The 19,537-nt window shown below is 46.6% G+C and overlaps 1 protein-coding gene across 4 annotated transcripts in view; it reads left to right on the top strand.

Annotated features, from left to right (window-relative positions):
* The window catches only part of EIPR1 (EARP complex and GARP complex interacting protein 1), a 171,706-nt gene that overhangs the window by 17,386 nt on the left and 134,783 nt on the right, over nucleotides 1-19,537 (top strand). For 3 of the 4 annotated variants that reach the window (XM_003908237.5, XM_009183639.4, XM_021924491.2), the window contains exons 2-3: nucleotides 210-293; nucleotides 16,019-16,151. In XM_003908237.5, the coding sequence (XP_003908286.1) occupies nucleotides 210-293; nucleotides 16,019-16,151 (217 nt within the window). The remainder of the gene's footprint in view (nucleotides 1-209; nucleotides 294-16,018; nucleotides 16,152-19,537) is intronic. The other variant, XM_009183640.4, reaches the window with a different exon arrangement.

Genomic DNA, 19,537 nt, shown 5'->3' with positions numbered 1-19,537 from the left:
CCACTTACAATTATTTCCATATGCAAATTTGAAGTGGAATTGTGTTGAAAGTGTGCAAAAGTCAAAGACTTTTAATACATATTTCTAACTTGCTTTCCAGACACTGTACTAATTTATACTTTATCAACAGTAGATGAGATCAACTGCCTTTTTCATCTCTATTAAATCTAACTTCATAAATGTGCATGTGTTTTTCTTCCGTCCTGCAGGCACGTGCTTTAACACCTCAAACTGCAGAAACAGATGCCATTCGGTTTTTGGTTGGGACACAGTCTCTTAAATATGATAATCAGGTAACTATTTTTGACAAATGTATACATGATAATTACTAAGCCTATTCTTAGTTTCATAACCATTTTGCTCTGATTTTCCAGCAACATTTGAGAAATTAATGCCACATAAACAAAATAAAACTTTCACTGGATTTAAGTCTATCTTCAAATCAAAGAATATTATCCATCTCTGTGCATCGACTGTGTTTAGTAATTTAAACTTCCTCTGTCTGGTATGACCTTTGTAGTCTTGTTTGGCTCTTGAGGTTATATAGATTTGGTTCTATAAGCAATTGAGAAGCAAGGATATGTGGTCACCACTACCCCTTCTTCTTGGGCCTGTGGATTACTTCTTTAATTGCTCATAGAACTCTTTCTAGGTGAGTGTGGGCTGGTTCACAACCTCATCCTCACTTGATCCAGGCTGTGGGGAAAAGAGAGATCAGACTCTTACTGTGTCTATGTAGAAAGAAGTAGACATGAAAGACTCCATTTTGTTCTGTATTTGAGATGCTGTTAATCTGTGACCCTACCCCCAACCCTGTCCTTGCAAGAGACATGTGCTGTGATGACTCAAGGTTTAACGGATTTTGGGCTGTGCAGGATGTGCTTTGTTAAACAAGTGCCTGAAGGCAGCTTGCTGGTTAAAAGTCATCACCATTCTCTTAATCTCAAGTACCCAGGGACACGTACACTGCGGAAGGTCGCAGGGACCTCTGCCTAGGAAAGCTAGATATTGTCCAAGGTTTCTCCCCATGCGATAGTCTGAAATATGGCCTCGTGGGAAGGGAAAGACCTGATCATCCCCCAGCCTGACACCCGTGAAGGGTCTGTGCTGAGGAGGACTAGTACAAGAGGAAAGAAGGCCTCTTGGCGGTTGAGATAGAGAAAAGCATCTGTCTCCTGCCCGTCCCTGGGCAATGGAACATCTTGGTGTAAAACCCGATGGTATGTTCTATTTACTGAGAAAGGAGAAAACCACCTTAGGGCTGAAGGTGGGACATGCTAGCGGCAATGCTGCTCTTTATGCGCTAAAAAGGTTTATGGAGATGTTTGCATATGCACATCAAGGCACAGCGCTTTTCTTTAAACTTATTCATGTCACAGAGATCTTTATTCGTAGACCTTCTCCCTACATGATTCTATTTACCTACCACTTCCCTTTTTCTAAGACGGTAAAGATAATGATCTATAAATACTAAGGGAACTCAGAGACCAGTGCCAGCGCGGGTCCCCTGGGCCCACTTTTTCTTTCTCTATACTTTGTCTCTGTGTCTTATTTCTTTTCTAAGTCTCTCGTCCCACCTGACGAGAAATACCCACAGGAGTGGAGGGGCAGGCCACCCCTTCACCAGGCCACTTGATCTGTCACTGCCACTTGATCCAGGCGGGGATACAGATGGAACCCTTTACTGTTCTGGCCACTGTAGCGGACACTCAGGAGATCTAGATTCGGTTCATGGCCTGGCAGTAACCATGTGACTTTGAGCACATGGATTCCCCTTCTGGACTCCATTTTCCTCGTTGCTAAAGTGGAGATTAAAATGAGATGCTGTGGTGATTGCGAAGATGTGCATTGTCTTTGACACCGGGAAAATGTGCGTGAGGCCATGTCAGACATAGTCTAGGGCCTCTGTCTAGCTTACCAGATCACACGGGGAAATGGCATTCAAATAGCTGTTGAAGAATATGCAGGCCTGGATAGGATATAGTGAAACTGTCACTCTCATATGTCGATAAAGGTTTAAAATCAGCATAGTTATAGCTACTAATTCAGTGATATATCCTTAGAGCTTCATAAATAAATGTTTATGTACTTAATCTGTAATTCCTGTATCCCAAACCTAGAAAAAATCATTATACATGAAGAATATTAGTTATAATGATACTTATAAAAACTTACAAGCAATCAATGTCAAAATGCGTGAATGTTAGGTTGAACGATATGAAGCCACTTGTAATGACAGATTCATACACTTCTCTCAGGTTGAATCTGGTTACTCAGAGTGAATAGTATTCCCTTATTATACTCGTTAAAAGTTACAGACTCCTAAGAAACATGACAGCTTAAGAATTGTTAGGTGATTCGGTGGGGTGTTAACGTTGTGTTTATAGTATGATCACCGCGGTGTGAAAAAGCAAAGTGCACAATTGAATCTCTTCTTGGAATAAAGACTGGAAGGAAATAGGCCAAAAAGGACGAAAAATTGAGCCACGGGTTATCTTCAGATGCTATTCACAGGGTATATGTTCCAAGACCACCCAGTGGATGCCGGAAACCTTGGCAAGTACTGAACCCTAAGCATAATACGCTTTTTCCTATACTTACATATAGGTAAAGTTTAAGTTATAAATTAGGCACAACAAAAGGTTAACAACATAACTAATAAAAAAAGAACAATGATTATTAGTTATGAAAGTTATATGAATGTAGTCTCTGTCTCTCAGAACCCCGTACTGTGCTATACTCACCCTTCTTCTAGTTTTTTTTTTTTTTTTTTTGAGACAGAGTTTCACTCTGTTGCCCAGGCTAGAGTGCAATGGCATGATCTCAGCTCACTGCAACCTCTGCCTCCCAGGTTCAAGCGATTCTCCTGCCTCAGTCTCTTGAGTGGCTGGGATTACGGTCATGCACCACCACACTCAGCTAATTTTTGTATTTTTTTTTTTGTAGAGATGGGGTTTTACCATGTTGGCCAGGCTGGTCTCAAACTCCTGACATCAGGTTATCTGCTGGCCTCAGCCTCCCAAACTGTTGGGATGACAGGCGTGAGCCACTGCGCCCGGCCACTCACCCTTTTTCTCGAGAAGATGTGCAATAATACAAGGCCTATGTGATGAGATGAAGTGAGGGGAATGACATAGGCGTTGTGATGTAGCGTTAGGCTATTATTGACCTTCTGAGGATATGTCAGAAGCAGGAGCATCTGTTTTGGGTAATCCGGATCATCACGCCATACAGTGTTGATGGTTAGATGTCAGGAACAGACAGTGTGGATGGCTCAGGGGCAGGTCTCTTTTGTAGCATGGATATGCTGATCAAAGGTGTCAGGAACAGAGAGTGTGGATAGCTCAGGGTATGGATATCCTGATCAAGGGATGGTTCATGTTTCTGGTGGGATGGAGTGGGACGGCTCCAGACTTCACTGCACTACTCAGGATGGTGTGTGATTTAAATTTACGAATTGCTTATTTCTGGAATTTTTCATTCAGTGTTTTTGTGCTACACTTGACCACAGGTAACTGAAACCTCGGAAAGCAGAACCTCAGATTGGGGCGAGGTGGGGGCAACATCTAATCAGGATATAAAATTATTTTATTTCTAATATTTTGTTTTCAGAATGTGTATATATGTATATGTGTTACTTTTCTACTGGAAAAAATACAAGAAGGGAATTATTTATTTATAAAAATAGTTACCAATGGCCACCTGAGAAGGAAGGAGGACCCGCCATGAAGATGGCCTGTGGTTTCAGGGATGGCGCCTCCAGGGGAATTGGGGAGTAAAACCCACATGGGCAAAAGAGGCACAGAGATAGGATGGGAGGCATGCCACTCTGCCTTCCAAATGCAGCTCCACAAAGCAGAAGCCAGCAGAAACCCAGGAATTCAACACAAAATGGGGCCATGGAAAGCATGATAGTTATGAGCAAATTACTGTGTACCTGCTCTTAGCCAGAATGTGGTAATGGCATTTCCATTTGGTAATGACATTAATGAAGAATCATTGGTACCAAAGTTATCAAAATAGAGAAATAAAAGAGGCCGGGTGTGGTGGCTTATGCCTGTAGTCCCAGCACTTTGGGAGGCCAAGACGGGTGGATCACTTGAGATCAGGAGTTCGAGACCAGCTTGGCCAACATGGTGAAACCCTGTCTCTACTAAAAATACAAAAATTAGCTCGGTGTGATAGCAAGCACATATAATTCCAGTTACTTGGGAGGCTGAGGCATGAGAATCGCTTGACAACTGGGAAGGCGGAGGTTGCAGTGAGCTGAGATCACACCACTGCACTCCAGCCTGGGTGACAGAGCGAGACTCTGTCTCAAAAACATTAAAAAAAAAAAAAAAAAAGAGTCAGCCCAAAATGACAGAAAGGGTTTTAATCTGCCTTAATTTGTTTTTTGTTTGTTTGTTTGTTTGTTTTTTGGAACGAAGTAACATCCAATTAATTATTTTAAAGAAGCTTTCCAGTTTTTCTGTTTCCTTTCTTCTAATTTGAAGAGTTCTGCTAATTACTCAAGTTAATTTCCCAGTATCTTATTTATTGAGTCAACAGTAGGTTTTATTACACACCTCATGTATTTCCATACTTGCCTGCAGTTGTCTGTGTGTGAATCCCTATGATAGGTACGAAGCTGTGTTTTTGACTTGCTGGTTTTGTCTTTCTGTTTCTGGTAAAGGCATGTGACATTGTTGAGCTGTTAGTTCATTCATCCACTCAACAAATGCTTACTTCGTAGATTGACAGAACTCTTTAATTCCTCTTTTTTATGTGCTGAGTACACAAAAACTGAACAGATATTTGTGTTCTGAGTGTTCAGTGTTTAGTGAAATGGCGAAATGGACAAGCAGATACTCACAGTACTGTTAGTATTACCATCTGGTATAGTTTGGCCCTGTCTACACCTAAATCTCATGTTAAATTGTAATCCCCAGTTTTGAGGGAGGGACCTGATTGGAGATGATTGGATTATGGGTGTGGATTCCCCCCTTGCTGTTCTCGGGACAGTGAGTGAGTTATCACAGGTCTGATTGTTTGAAAGTGTGTGGCTGTGAAGGCTCCACTGGCTGCGGGCTGCAGCCGGGCCCATGTGCCTTCTGTGACAATAGAGTCTGGCCTCCTGCACAGTCGGAAGCCCCCGCCCCTCGCTCTGGAGCTCCAGCTCTCCCGGGGAGTGGTAACTGGGAAGGGTTAATGGCTCCTGGCGTTGCCTCAGGCCCTCTCTCCTTTCAGGCAGTCATTAATTCCCTGGAAGGTGCCCGGTACCTGCATCATTACTCCATGATGCAGCTGCGCTATCTTTCTGAAAATGTGGGGACTGTCACAGTTGCCGACTTTCCTCGGAGGGACGAACTGATTTGCGTCTGTTTCCTCCTATGGGACAGGACTCTGTCGTAGCTCCCTGTGCCTGAGGAGGGGGGACAAGGATTTCTGGGGTCTTTGCTCGCTTTCTGGGGTTCTCCTTTGAGGAGGAGCTGGAGTTCTTCCTGGGGGTGTGCTTATGGCTTAGCATGGGCAGGGATGAGGAACAAGGGGATTTCCGACCTGAGGCACTTTAAGTGCTTCTGCGGTCTGCATTTCCCGCAGACTTTCCCCATATATTGGTACCCCCCACCCCCGCCGTCTCATGTAGATAAGGGATGAGTCTTAATCTTCCTCTGGAGACCTCTGGGAGTGCCATGGTGACAAAGAGGACCAGCTTTGCCTCTTCTAACGTGGAAGCATTGACCCGGTGGCTGGGATCCTCGTCAGTGAAAAGACTGATGTCACAGAAGGGCAATGACAGAGCAGCTCGTTTCTTCCCCTGGGTAACTTCGTAGTTTCTCAGCTCAGCGGCATGGTTCTGCATCTGTTTGGATTTGTGACAGCTTTGTGCCTGCAGCCCCGCTGCCTGCAAGTCCTGTTCTCACCTGTGCTCAGAATCACCAGGGCGCTTGGTCAACGTTCAGATTCCCAGCCCCACTCTAGACTAACTGAGCCTTGACTTCTTCCCTGCTGCTGCCGCTCTCTCCTCCTCACCCTTCTCTCTTCCTTTAATGGTAAAAGGACCTGGTTGCTCAGGGTCACTGAAGCATCATAGGGTAGCCTGGCTTCCTTTTGATGAGGCCTGATCCAGAGGCTCCAGCCTGTCACTAAGCGTCCCTGACTCGCATTTCAGTTTCTTACTGTCCTCAGTGTGAGCTTTATCTTCAGGGGTCCTGTGTTTTTAGGGTATATCTCTAGATGGTCTGCCATACTTGGAAATTCTTTAATTGGTTCTTTCCAGCTTTCAGGTTCGGTGAGTCTTAAGATCTAACATATAAAGTGTTCTCTGATATTCCCCTTTTCCCTCACTCTTGAAGAATCGGTTTGACCCTGTATCAGTCTGTTTTCATGCTGCTGATAAAGACATACCCGAGACTGGAAAGAAAAAGAGGTTTAATGGACTTATGGTTCCACGTGACTGGGGAGGCCTCACAATCACGGTGGAAGGCAAGGAGGAGCAAGTCACATCTTACCTGGATGGTGGCAGGCAAAGAGAGAGCTTGTGCAGGGCCACTCCCCCTTACAAAACCATCAGATCTCGTGAGACTTATTCACTATTAGGAGAACAGCACGGGAAAGAACTACCCCCATGATTCGATTATCTCCCACCAGGTTCATCCCATAACACTTGGGAATTCAAGAGGAGATTTGGGTGGGGACATAGTCAAACCATATCACACCCTCAGATCTGTTGGTGTATTAGGCCATTCTTGCATTGCTATGTAGAAATACCCGAGACTGGGTAATTCATGAAGAAAAGAGGTTTAATGGTTCTGCAGGCTGTACAGGAAACATGGCTCTGGCATCTGCTTCTGGGACGGCCTCGGAAAGCTTCCAGTGATGGCGGAAGGCGAAGTGGGAGCAGGCACATCACATGGCGAGGGCAGGAGCAAAGAGTGAGGGGGAGTGCCACGCTTCAGTGGCCAGATCTCAGGAGAACACACTATCCAAAACAGCACCCAGCCATGAGGGAGCCGCCCCCAGGATCCGAACACCTCCCACCAGGCCCTGCCTCCAGCACTGGGGATTACAGTTCAACATGAGATTTCGGCAGGGACAAATATCCAAACTACATCAGGTGGCATTCCTGCAAGTGTTCAGCTGGACGGGTTCTTTGGGTTTAAGGAGAAATTTATGATTTTTGTCCAAGGTTTTTGAGTCCTGATCTCTCCTACAGACAGCTTCTATCGTCTTTTCCGTGAAATCTTCCCTTTTCCACCCCCTTTTCAATTCCTGAGCTGGAACTAATTGATGCCTTTTCTCTACTCTTGTCTGTCTTTGCGTGTGCATGCCTCTAATATAAGGCTTCACGTTATAGGATTCCTGTTACTTCTATTCTGTATTTATTTTTCTCCAAACGGTCCTTGCCATCCCTGACACATATTGTGAGGCCAAGGACCGTTCACTGCTGTGTCCTTTTGATGCCTAGTGCTGAGCAGGTTGTTGGATGGGTGTATTTTAAGGAAAGTCACAAACTTCTGTAATAATTAATTCTACTGTAGCAAATGTACTCACTTTTCACAAGTAAATCTTGTGATGTCCTGTTGGGCATCTATTACATTTTCAGACAAACATCAGATTTGTTTCTGTCTAAAGAAGTCACGATATCCAGAAACCCCATGCCTGGACAATTCCGGGGTTTTGCTGCAAATTCCATCAGGTTCCCTGGTGTCCATATGAATGAACATTGGGTCAAAACCCACAGCCAGTTTCGTCTGTCCCACCAGAGTCACAAAGAGTCAACCCCCAGAATCTCCGTGGGCCCTGCTGCCGCCCTTGGGCCAGCCATCAAGTGGTGCCCCTCCCACACGGGTGGGCTTGTGTTGCATTTGCCTCTGCTCGGTTTGTGAGGTGTGGGGGTGGGCAGGGTGTCTGTCACTGCTTCGGATGAACAAAACATGCTGTGAGAAGTGTTGTGGACTCTGGATCGTAGGGTTTCCCCAGTCATCTGTTTCATTAGGGTTTCCTTAAAGCGTTTCTGTGGCACGGTGGTGGTGGTGGATCGTAGGGTTTCCAGTCATCTGTTTCATTAGGGTTTCCTTAAAGCGTTTCTGTGGCACGGTGGTGGCGGTGGTTTTCACTGGACTTCTGTACCAGGAACGAGTCGTGTGTGCACCAGCGCAAATCAAGGCAAAGATGAACACGGTGCCCTGTTTCCCTCTTCTGCGTGCACCAAACTAGATCTAGGGAAAGATAAGCATGGTGCCCTGGGGCCGCATTCCCCCCCACATGTGCATCCATGTAAAGAGAAACAGAAGTTAGTGCCACGGTGCTGCCTCCCACTGTGCACTTGCTTTTCTATTTTCCTCTGTGAATTGTACCCTACTTTGCTTTCTGAGAATTTTGGTCTCTCTATAAATATGCATATTTTTCTTTTTTTCTTTTCTTTTTTTTTTTTTTTGAGACAGAGTCTTGCTCTATTGCCCAGGCTGGAGTGCAGTGGTATGACCTCAGCTCACTGCAACCTTTGCCTCCCGGGTTCAAGTGATTCTCCTGTCTCAGCCTCCCGAATAGTGGGGATCACAGGCACGCATCACCACGCCTGGCTAATTTTTATATTTTTAGTAGAGATGGGGTTCCATCATGTTGGCCAGGCTAGTCTTGAACTCCTGACCTCAGATGATCCACCCACCTCACCATCTCAGGGGATCAGCAGTCCCAAAGTGCTGGGATTACAGGTGTGAGCCACTGCACCCAGCCTCGTCTCACTATATTGATTATGCCCCAATAATTTCACTATATTGATTATACCCCAATTTTTTTTTTTTTTCCTTTATAGAGTTCTACTCATGTCTTTCTGATTTTTAGAGTGAAAGGCAGCTCCCCACTGAAAGGAAGAGCCGGTACTTCAGCCCTGTTCTCTGCTACCAGAGGCAGCTGGTGGCATTCCAGTGACTCAGTTAGTTTCCAGCCTCTGCCGCAGCCCTTGCCCACCCACTGCACAGGCTGTGTCACCTTCTGCACAGTTCTGAGCAACGTGCTCCTGGGGCACAGGGAGCTTACAGGGAGCTTCTGGAACGTGGAGTCTTTTTTCTCCTCCACTGCCAAGTGTACTGTTTGGGCTTCATGGGCAAGAGCTGTTAATACCCTATGCTTTAATTGCCCAAGAGAGAAGTATTACTATGTTTGGGGAAATGGCGGTTATTGTGTGGGACTCATAAGCACTGGAAAATCAGTAACATACTTAATAACTGTATTACTTACCATTTAAGTTCTTAGCTAAAGGACCAATATGTATTTTGGCCGAGTGTGGTGGCTCACACCTGTAATCCCAGCACTTTGGAAGGCAAAGGCAGGCAGATCACAAGGTCAGAAGTTCGAGACCAGCTTGGCCTGGCCAATATGCTGAAATCCCGTCTCTACCAAAAATACAAAAATTAGCTGGGCTTGGTTGGTGCCTGCCTGTAGTTACAGCTACTCAGGAGGCCGAGGCAGGAGAATTATTTGAACCAGGGAAGCGGAGGTTGCAGTGAGCCGAGATCACGCCACTGGACTCTAGCCTGGGCGGCAGAGTGAGACTCTGTCTCAAAAAGAAAAAAAAAAAAGGAGTGTGTGTTTCTATTAGAACAAAGGGATCTTAGAGATGTAGTTTCCTAAATGTACAAATGCTGAGAAGGGCCCAGATATACAAAGAGCCCAGAAAGGGTTAGTGGCTTGCCCAAGGTCACACAGCCAGGAATGACAGAATCCAAATGAGAGACCAGGTCTCCTGACTGGCGGGTCACGTTCATGTCAGCACCGAGCCGAAGCGTGAAGCCGACTACAGTAGAAACTGTGTTTTCAGGGTCACTTGCTGTAACCAGGAGTAAAGAAAACCAGCGATACGGGGCCATGGCTTGTCCTGTCCAAGATCTGGTCCCAGGCAGTATTCAGTATTCCGCATAACTCTTAAGGAATTGCCACTGAGCAGGTGGGTTTTATTAATGGATGACGTGGCAGGGAAGGCGTCTCCTGTCGTCTGTCCAGTGGCTGTCCAGGGTGAGAAGCGGGGAGGTTTGCCATCAGTGGCCGAGGGCATCTCCTGTCTCTGGGGAAGCCATGGGATCATTCACTTTCCCTAGGAGGGTGGCTCTTGAATTTTTAATATCCAGTCTTATTTATGTGTGGTAGTTTTTATTTTTATTTTTTTCTGTGGAGATCAGATCTTGCTGTGTTGCCCAGGCTGGTCTTGACCTCCTGGGCTCAAGCCATCCTCCCGCCTCCACCCTGCAAAGTGCTGAGATCACAGGTGTGAGCCACCGTGCCTGACCCTTTTCTTTTCTTTTCTTTTCTTTTTTAATTCTCAAGAGTTTTTAAACTTTCACTTGAGAAGCGCAGATGAAATGGACAGCGCGGCGGCCTCAGCTCTGTACTCAGCAGCCTGGCCCTGGGCTGTGGCCTCAGCTCTGTACTCAGCAGCCTGCCCTGGGCTGTGGCCTCAGCTCTGTACTCAGCAGCCTGGCCCTGGGCTGTGGCCACACCGTGGCATTTCTCTCCAAGCCCCAATTCTTCCAGAAAGGAGGGAGAGGTGATTAAGTTCATCTTTACTCACTTTCTAATAAATTTTTATAACTATTCTAAATCTTTACAATGTCGTCTATGGCCTTAGCCCAGCACTGGTAAAATCAACTTTAAAAATTTTAATGATTCAAAATATGTGAGTTTGATCTTCATTATAAACGATTAACACATTTAAAAAATCCAATGTGGTGTGAAAAGTTTAAAGTAACATTTAAGTACTGCTCACAGGGCGACCGTCTTTCCCGACCTGCCCAGCTGGTGTTAATGGCTCTTTCTTTTGAGCCCTGGTAATCTTTTGCACTCACCTTAGTTACGGTGTTTCTTTCTCACATTACTCGTTTTCGGAGCGGGCCTGTACCTGCATATGTTTATTCAACAAAACAGTTGTTTATGCTTTCAGGTGAGCTGGGTGTAGGGTGGTGCCCTGAGAACAGAGAGTTGAGGTACTGGTTCTTCTTTCCAGCTGGGAGCTGCCTCTCACTCTGGCTTGCTGCCGCCCTGCAGAGCGCATCTCTGGGGCAGGCGGTGGGGCTGCAGAGCTCGCGTGCCAGGACCAGGGGCTCCCGTAGGCCTGGCTGTGCTGTGCCTGACTGTGCCCAGGCCCTCCACTCTTCAAGCCTCCGTCTTTTCACCTGTACATTGTGGTTAATAGTAATATATTCTAGGGCTGTTTTAAGGATTAAGGCACTAACCAAAGTGTATAAAATACTTCGCATAGTGCCTGGTGCAATATAGATTTCAGCCATTACTTCGTTATTTTTGCTCATGGTGGTTGATGGCATCCTGTTTGAACAGCCCCGTGTTAAAACAGTGCGTGAAGATGTATACTTTGCGCTACTCTATGAATCAACCATAAAATAAGGGATGTGGGAAAATCTCAAGACTCATCAGGCTTGGCAATGAAGGTTAAAGACCATTTCTATTGCAGTGTGCCAGATTAGGAGACATGGGCTTGGGAGGAACATGGATCCCCCTTCTGCCCTGTGCGTGCTTGTTGGCTGGAAGAGGTGAACCTAGAGGAGCTGAGTCCCGTTGGAAAGCTGTGCCTTGTGTCTCCATGAGAAGGAAAACAGCTTTATGGGAAGAAAGTGGGTCCAGCCAGAGGCAGAGCCTGTGGGGAGGCAGGAGACTAGGAGAGAGGGTCTGCTGAGACTTGCAGCCAGGCCGAGGGGCCAGCGTGGGGGCCTCGCCGCACTGTCCTGAAGACACACCCAGAGAACCCCCGGCTGTGCCTGCTGCCCTGGTGCATTTCAGAGGAGCAGATTTGCAAAGTAGTACATTTAAGTGCGTCCCTTTTTTCAGTGCTAATGGATTTCCTGATAAGTAGGAAATGTGAAAAATGCCGAGGAAAAAATTCCCTAGCAACACAAAAATTACTTCTAATTTTCTGTATCCCCTTGTGGTCTGTGTTCCTGTGTGATGGTATTATATAATCACATGCCATTTTATAGCCTGCTTTTAAAATTTAATACTCTTGTAACATTTTTGGTATTAATAATTGCTCTTAATCATAACTTTTAAAGCTATATAACATTTCATAATACACCTTTTTTTGTTCATTTATTCTTTGGGGCAGATTTCACAAAATCAAATTATTGTTTCAGTTTCAACATTTATGTAGTTCTTATTTACATATTATAATGACCTTATAAAAGAATTGGACAAGTTATAATGTGGACCAATACTATCATAGAATTCCCTGTATTGGTTGCCATCACTTAGAAGAAGTTGGCTAATATAGTAAATATTAATTGGTATCATGAAATTCTCATTTAAAAATTTTTAAGTTGTTGGTTATAATAAAGAATGAATTTTCTTCATGTATTTGTTACTAGTTTTTATTCTAATGCATTTCTGCCTGTAAGGTATAACTATAACTTAACATGCATCCAAGTGCACACATCCAGAATATGCTACTGGGGGCGTCTTTACACATGCATGCACCAGTTCCCCACACCCACGTACCCCCCCCACCCACACCCATGATGCACCCACACCCTCCCACACACCTCCCACACTCCTGCACCTGCCTCACACCCACACACATGTGCATTCACACCCGTGTACACCCACCATACCCATGTACCCACAGACCCTCACACACACACTTACATACACACCTGCACCTGCCTCACACCCACACTCCCTCCACACACACCTGCACCTCCCTCACACCCACACACACACATACAGAGGTGGGCCACATACCTGTGCTCCCACACATGCACACCCACGCATATACACGTGTAGACCATGTACCCATGCTCCCACACACAGGTGCACACCTGCATGCACATGCGCCCACACCCACGTGCACCCGTGTCACTGCCATGGAGGGCACCCCAGCAGTCCCCTAAGATTCCTGGAGTCTGGGCCAGCTCCAGGCCTGTGGTGAATGGTCTCTGTCATTTGCCTGAGGTAATCGCACAAGGTGCTCCTTCTCGTGTCTGATTTTTCTCACTCAGCGTTGTCTGTGCGTGTGTTGTTGTTACTTGTCATTACTGTGAGAACTGCATTTATGAATATACCACAACTGATTTACCCATTCTATTGTGGGTTTTTCTTTTTTTTTTTTTTGGAGACAGAGTCTTGCTCTGTCACCCAGGCTGGAGTACAGTGGCGCGATCTCAGCTCACTGCAACCTCCCCTTCCTGGGTTCAAGTGATTCTCCTGCCTCAGCCGCCCAAGTAGCTGGGATTATAGACGCCTGCCACTACACCTGGCTAATTTTTAAATTTTTAGTAGAGACGGGGTTTCACCATATCGGCCAGGCTGGTCTTAAACTCCTGACCTCAGGTGACCTACCCGTCTTGGCTTCCCAAAGTGCTGGGATTGCAGGTGTGAGCCACCGCACCTGGCCTACCCATTCTATTGTTGATGGACATCTCAGATGTTTACTGCTTTGGCTATCAAAAATATATCTGCTGTGAAAATTCTTGCACTTGCCTTTTCTTTGGTGTTTGTAGGGTCTGTCCCCAATTGTAGAGATGTGGCATCATAGGACATATGTATTTCTGCCAAATATTTTTCTCAATATCACTGAGTAATTATTTAATAATTAATAGTATATTATAAATGTGTAACAGGTCCACAGAGGAAAAAAACTGTTCATAGGTAAACTTTCCTTGGGTGTGGAAAGGAAAAAGAGTACAATAAAGTTTCACTTATAAAAACAAGTGCTGTGTTCATTCCCCTGGTTCTTAGATGTGTGATTTGTAATTGGAAGCTGTTCACTGGGAATGTTTCTGAAGCTGCTGTGGGAACTGCAGTGGCCCCGAATGGAAAGGGCGGGCGCACATGCTCACCGGGCTCCTGCTCTGCGGCGGGCAAGCCGGCCATGTCTGGCTTCTCCCTGGCCCCAGCACCCGGCACTGGCGGCCCCGCTCTACTCCTGGGAGATTCTGGCTCAGCTCACACGGCTCTGGCACTGGCCGGGTATGAATTCCATTCTGAGCAAGTCCAGAATGACTCCTCGGGGTGACCTTATACTGCTGTGAAGAAATAACTGAGACTGGGTGATTGATAAAGAACAGAGGTTTTTTTGGCTCACATTTTGGAGCTGTGCAGGAAACAGCAGCATCTGCTTCCGGGGAGGCCTCAGGAAACTTCCAATCATGGCGGAAGGCGAAGAGGGAGCAGCCGCCTCACATGGTAGAAGCAGGGGCAAGAAGAGGGGAAGATGCCACTCACTTTTTGGTGGTGGTTGTTGTTGAGACGGAGTCTCGCTCTGTCGCCCAGGCTGGAGTGAGTGGCGCGATCTCGGCTCACTGCAAGCTCCGCCTCCCGGGTTCACGCCATTCTCCTGCCTCAGCCTCCCGAGTAGCTGAGACTACAGGCGCCGCCACCTCGCCCGGCTAATTTTTTGTATCTTTAGTAGAAATGGGGTTTCACCATGTTGGCCAGGCTGGTCTCAAACTCCTGACCTCAGGTGATCCGCCTGCCTCATCCTCCCAAAGTGCTACAATTATAGGCATGAGCCACCACGCCCAGCCCATGCCACTCACTTTTAAATGACCAGGTCTCAGGAGAATTCACTCTCGCGAGGACTGTACCAAGTGGGGATGGTGCTAACCCATTCGTGAAGGCCCATCCCCATGATCCAGTCACCTCCCACCAGGCCCCACGTCCGACATTGGGGTTACAATTTGATGTGAGATTTGGACGGGACACAGATCAGACCCTGAGAGGAGCAGCTGGAAATAATGAAAGGACCATCTGAGGCTTGGGTGACGTGTAGGTGCTACTGGGTATTGTGGAGACAGTTTAAAAATAGCATTTAATGTTTGTTTTCATTGCAGACGTATTGCGGAGTGGGCCAGGCACGGTCAGTCTCAGACCTCATTAGGCAAAAATGTTAAAAGTATAAATAAAGCACAAAGAAGTAAGGGAAAACCACCTACAATTCCACCATACGGACACCATTCAGGCACCTGCTAGTTTTTTGTTTGGACACGCATACTTTTTAAAAACAAACAAACTAGAAAAGGATGTAGCATTCGTACAGTTTCTTTTTTATATTATCTTCTAAAATATATATTACATCGTTCCATGCCACTGAGTAGTCTGCAGTATACCGAATGGCGTCATAATATATTACCCTCAAATACTGCAATTTATCTGAATAGTTTCCTATTACTAAACATTTAGGTGACTTCTAATTTTTTTATTACAATAATCAATGCCATAGTAAACGTACTTGGATATAAATCTTTTGTGCAGATCCATGAATATTTTTCTTAGTACAGATTTACTTTTAAAAGAGGAATTACGTTTTCTCATTGACTTGGGTATTGGTAAGAAATTAAATGTGAAATCATTTCAATTCCTCTAAAAGTTATCCTGGAAAGCATGGCGATAGTATATTTAACTTTCTTATGTAGTGGCTAAAATGTTATACCATTTAATGTCATAAGATAATAGGCACCAGTGGCTGTTGGACTTGTTTTTGAAAAGAGAATAAAAGCGTGTGAATATACAGCCCTTTCTTACTCTCTCCCACCTTAATCATGTCTGACATATGAGTCGAGTTCTGCCCACTATAGACAGAGTGGGCCAGGCACGGTCAGTCCCAGACCTAATTAGGCAGTCGTGGCCTGCTGCCCCTGCCCTCCCCAGCAGCCATGCAGCAGGCTGGGAGGACCTTGCTGATAGGGACAGCCCTGAGCAGCTCTGGCCTTGACACCAACAGTGGCTCAGTCTTAGAACCACTTGAAGACACAGCATTTGGTGCCTTCTTTCTTTAAGACTGGATGTGACCAGAGGGCAATCTTACGTAGCTTGCAGTCTTAAAAATGTTCCACAGGGATTTTCTAACTTGTCTTTGGAGAGGAGTCCAGTAAGAAATTATAGAAGTACATACTGTTGGCAAAATAACAATCAATTAAAGATGTATCTGTCATGAAATGTGCATGTGATTATTCTTTGTAATCATGACGTCTGATGAAGGTACTGAGGAAAGTGTTTGAGATCCTGATGTGCTCTTTTCTTGTATTTCTAGATCCACATCATAGATTTTGACGATGAAAACAACATTATAAATAAAAATGTCCTCCTCCATCAAGCGGGTGAAATCTGGCATATTAGCGCTAGCCCTGCAGACAGAGGTGTGCTGGCGACCTGCTACAACAGAAGTAAGTGTGGCTTTTCTAAGGTACCTGGTCACTGGAGGTAACTGGAGGTATTTCCTAAGACTGGTTTTGTATTGCTAATGGGTCGACACATGACTTAAAAGATTTAGCCATTAATGAAGGTGTTGCATACACAGAGAAGCTGTGATATTGTGAGTAGATGTTTGCAGAAATTATTAGAATCTTAAGAGTCTAAGAATTGAAGCTGGAATCAGCTGTTCCAGGAACGTTGACCCCTTGGTCAGGGAAGTACGGTGCTGGAGGTTCTGATGAGGCAGACACAGGCGTCCTGATGCAGAAACTCTGCGTTGCAGGGAGCAGCAGGGATTCACCTCTTTCCTATAGTGTCTTGGTGACCGTCTTCCAGTCCTCTTTGGTAAGGGCAGTTCCATGCACACACGTGCGTTGACTGGTGATACGCCTGGTAGGCTTCTTCCTGCCTGCTGTTGGGCTCTCCAGGCTCTCGGGGCTCTGGGGCTCTGGGACCTTAGTTTGTGTCAATGCAGACGCCTGAGTCACTGAACTGAGGCTCCCTGTTCCCCAGTTCTTGTTTGGTCATCGTCAATGACTCCTTTCTGAATTCTGGCTCTATGGAGAAATATCTCCTAGGATCTCCTTCTTTACCATGTAAGCCAGAACAAATTCTTTCTAGTTTTTGATATGTAGTTTCTAAAATGTTGCCTTCATTTGTCCCACAGGCTGAATGACTGTTTAGATACTTTTAATGCATTCTGTCTGATCTTCTCTCTCACACCCTGGCTTCAGAATATTGATGTGTAGGGATTGTGTGTCAGGCTGGTCACCAGGACGTATTGATCTAAAATTCTGCTTTCACCGAGTTCTGTGTATGTTTTCCTTCCCTTTCCCTTTCCTTTCCCTTTCTTTTCCTTTCTTTTCTTGACAGAGTCTCACTCTGTCACCCAGGCTGGAGTGCAGTGGTACAATCTGGGCTCACTGCAACCTCTGCCTCCTGGGTTCAAGCAATTCTCCTGCCTCAGCCTCTCGAGTAGCTGTGATTACAGGTGCACGTCATCATGCCTGGCTAATTTTTATATTTTTAATAGAGACGAGGTTTCACCATGTTGTCCAGGCTGGTCTCGAACTTTTGACCTCAGGTGATCCACCCGCCTCGGCCTCCCAAAATGCTGGGATTACAGACGTGAGCCACCGTGCCCAGCCCTCCTTCCACTTTAACTTCACAGCCGCCCTGTGTCCACTCTCTGAGGGCCCTGCCTTCCACTTGGAGGGCACTGTGGCTTGTGGCTGAGTGTGGCTGTGCGCCTCCCTCCTGCCAGCGGGAGGTTGGGGATCCGAGAGCCTCCTTGTGTTTTGTCTGCTGTCTGTGCCGATTGGTCCAAGCTGACAATGTCTCAGCAGAAACACGTTTCTCAAGAATCTGTGGGTCTTCAGTAGATTTCCTGAGACTTCACTCCCTCAGACAAGAGCCTAACTGCAGATCTTTTAGAAACGATCTCTTCTCTGCCTCGGTCTCCTGCTAAGACGGCCAAGGGACTGCCTCCTTCACCCTTGACCTTTCACCTTCACCCTTCACCCTTCACTCTCTCTTCTGCCTGAGGATCTGTGAGATGCCTCCTCCGCTTCTTGAGAGACCCTTCCTAGGCCTGCACTCTGACCTCCTGATCTTCCCGAGGCTTTAACCACATGCAGTGTGGCCCATCCTCAGCCTTTTCTTAGGGGCACACCCTCCTGACAGTCGGGATATTAGTCCATTCTCGCACTGCTATGAAGACCTACCTGGGACTGAGTAATTTATGAAGAGGTTTACTGGACTCACAGTTCTGCAGGCTTAACAGGAAGCGTGGCTGGGTGGCCTCAGGAAATGCAGAGTCACCGTGGGGGTGACGGGGAAGCCAGGGCCTTCTTCACAAGGCAGCAGGAGAGAGAGAGCAAAGTGGGAAGAGCCACACACCTTCAAGCAACCAGATCTTCTGAGAACTTACTGTCACAAGAACAGCAAGGGGGAAATCCACCCCGTGATCCGGTCGTCTCCCACCAGGTTCCTCCCCTGACACGTGGGGATTACAATTCACGATGAGATTTGGGTGGGGACACAGACCCAAACCATATCAGTTAGGCTTTTCATTTCAGCGCCTTTTCCGGCTGGAGACGCTGGGCTTTTAGTTACTCCACCATCGTATAGCGCTTCCCGCATTTACCCTCTCCTCCACCCTTGCCCTGTCCCCCGACCAGGAAACCCCCTGAGTGCAGGACCAGCCTCAGCACAACAGGAGCTGCCTCCACGACCTGCAGGGCACGGCCTTTCTGCCCCCTGGGTATTCCAGGCACGCTCTGCTTTTTCTGTGGCTCCTCAAAAGCCTCCCAGCCTCTACCCACTGCTGGAAACCAGAGCTCCTCTGCATTTCAGGCATTTGTTACCGCGGCCCCTGCTTCCATAGTCATTATACACTGCAGAGGAATTCCCACAAACACAGCGGCTTCCAACAGCACATGCCTCTTCAGCGGTATGTACTGGCTATGGCTTCGTAGGGCCCTGGCCTCGGGTCTCCAGGCTGCCATCCAGGCCCCTGCCAGGCTGTGTCAGGGCTCTCACCTCACGTGGCTCCTGGGGTTGTAGGATGCAGGCTTGTCTCCTGGCTGTCTGCTGGGACCACCCTCAGCTGCTCCCAGCTGTAAGTGGGCTTTGAGTTAAGCTGCCAAGTTTGTGGCAGTTTGTAGGAGCAACAGAAAACTAACACAGTTGCCGAGCAATCTTGGTCTTGTTGGTCGTCCACAGGCATAAGTTGATCGCGTCCTTCAAGTTACCCTGGATCTCGTGATTTTCAGTCGTGGCTTCCAGAGACTGACTCTTTCTGCCAGACTTCGAAGGCAGCATGGATCTTCTGTTAAGTTTTCCCTAATCTGTCAGCCTCTCGAGGAAGAAAGACAAAATTGTTCCACAACATTCATGTCTAAGTTCCAAGAATTCTGTTTTATTCCTGCCATAGGCAGAACTGAGATTTCCATCCTGCAGGGAAGGCTGTTTTCCAGTGTGAAATGCTGCGAGTTCCTGCTCTGATCAGGAAAGAGCAGCACAGCTACTTGACTCGTGCTTAACCTGGCTCTTCGCCCTTCGAAGCACGCGTGGCGCTGTCTCACCTGAATCGGGTCATCTGCAGCAGCGGTCGTGCCCATGGGGCACGCCGCCAGGCCCTCCGGCTTCAGGTGCCTCCGGAAAAGCCTGGAGTCACAGACATAAGCTTGCTCTGCATAACCCAGTGCAGGGAAAACGTTCTAGAGACTTCCTGTGTTTTGCAAACGTACTTGTGCTCTGTAGTTTTTGCACTTAGCTCGCCTCTAAATCACTAGGCTTCCACATTGCAATGAATCAAATATGAATTAAATCCAAAAGCACCACAAACTTAGATTAG

The sequence above is a fragment of the Papio anubis genome, chromosome 14 (assembly GCF_008728515.1).
Source record: "Papio anubis isolate 15944 chromosome 14, Panubis1.0, whole genome shotgun sequence".
Classification (NCBI taxonomy): Eukaryota; Metazoa; Chordata; class Mammalia; order Primates; family Cercopithecidae; genus Papio; species Papio anubis.
Note: the sequence above shows the minus strand (reverse complement) of the source record. Positions and strands in the feature narration are given on the sequence as shown.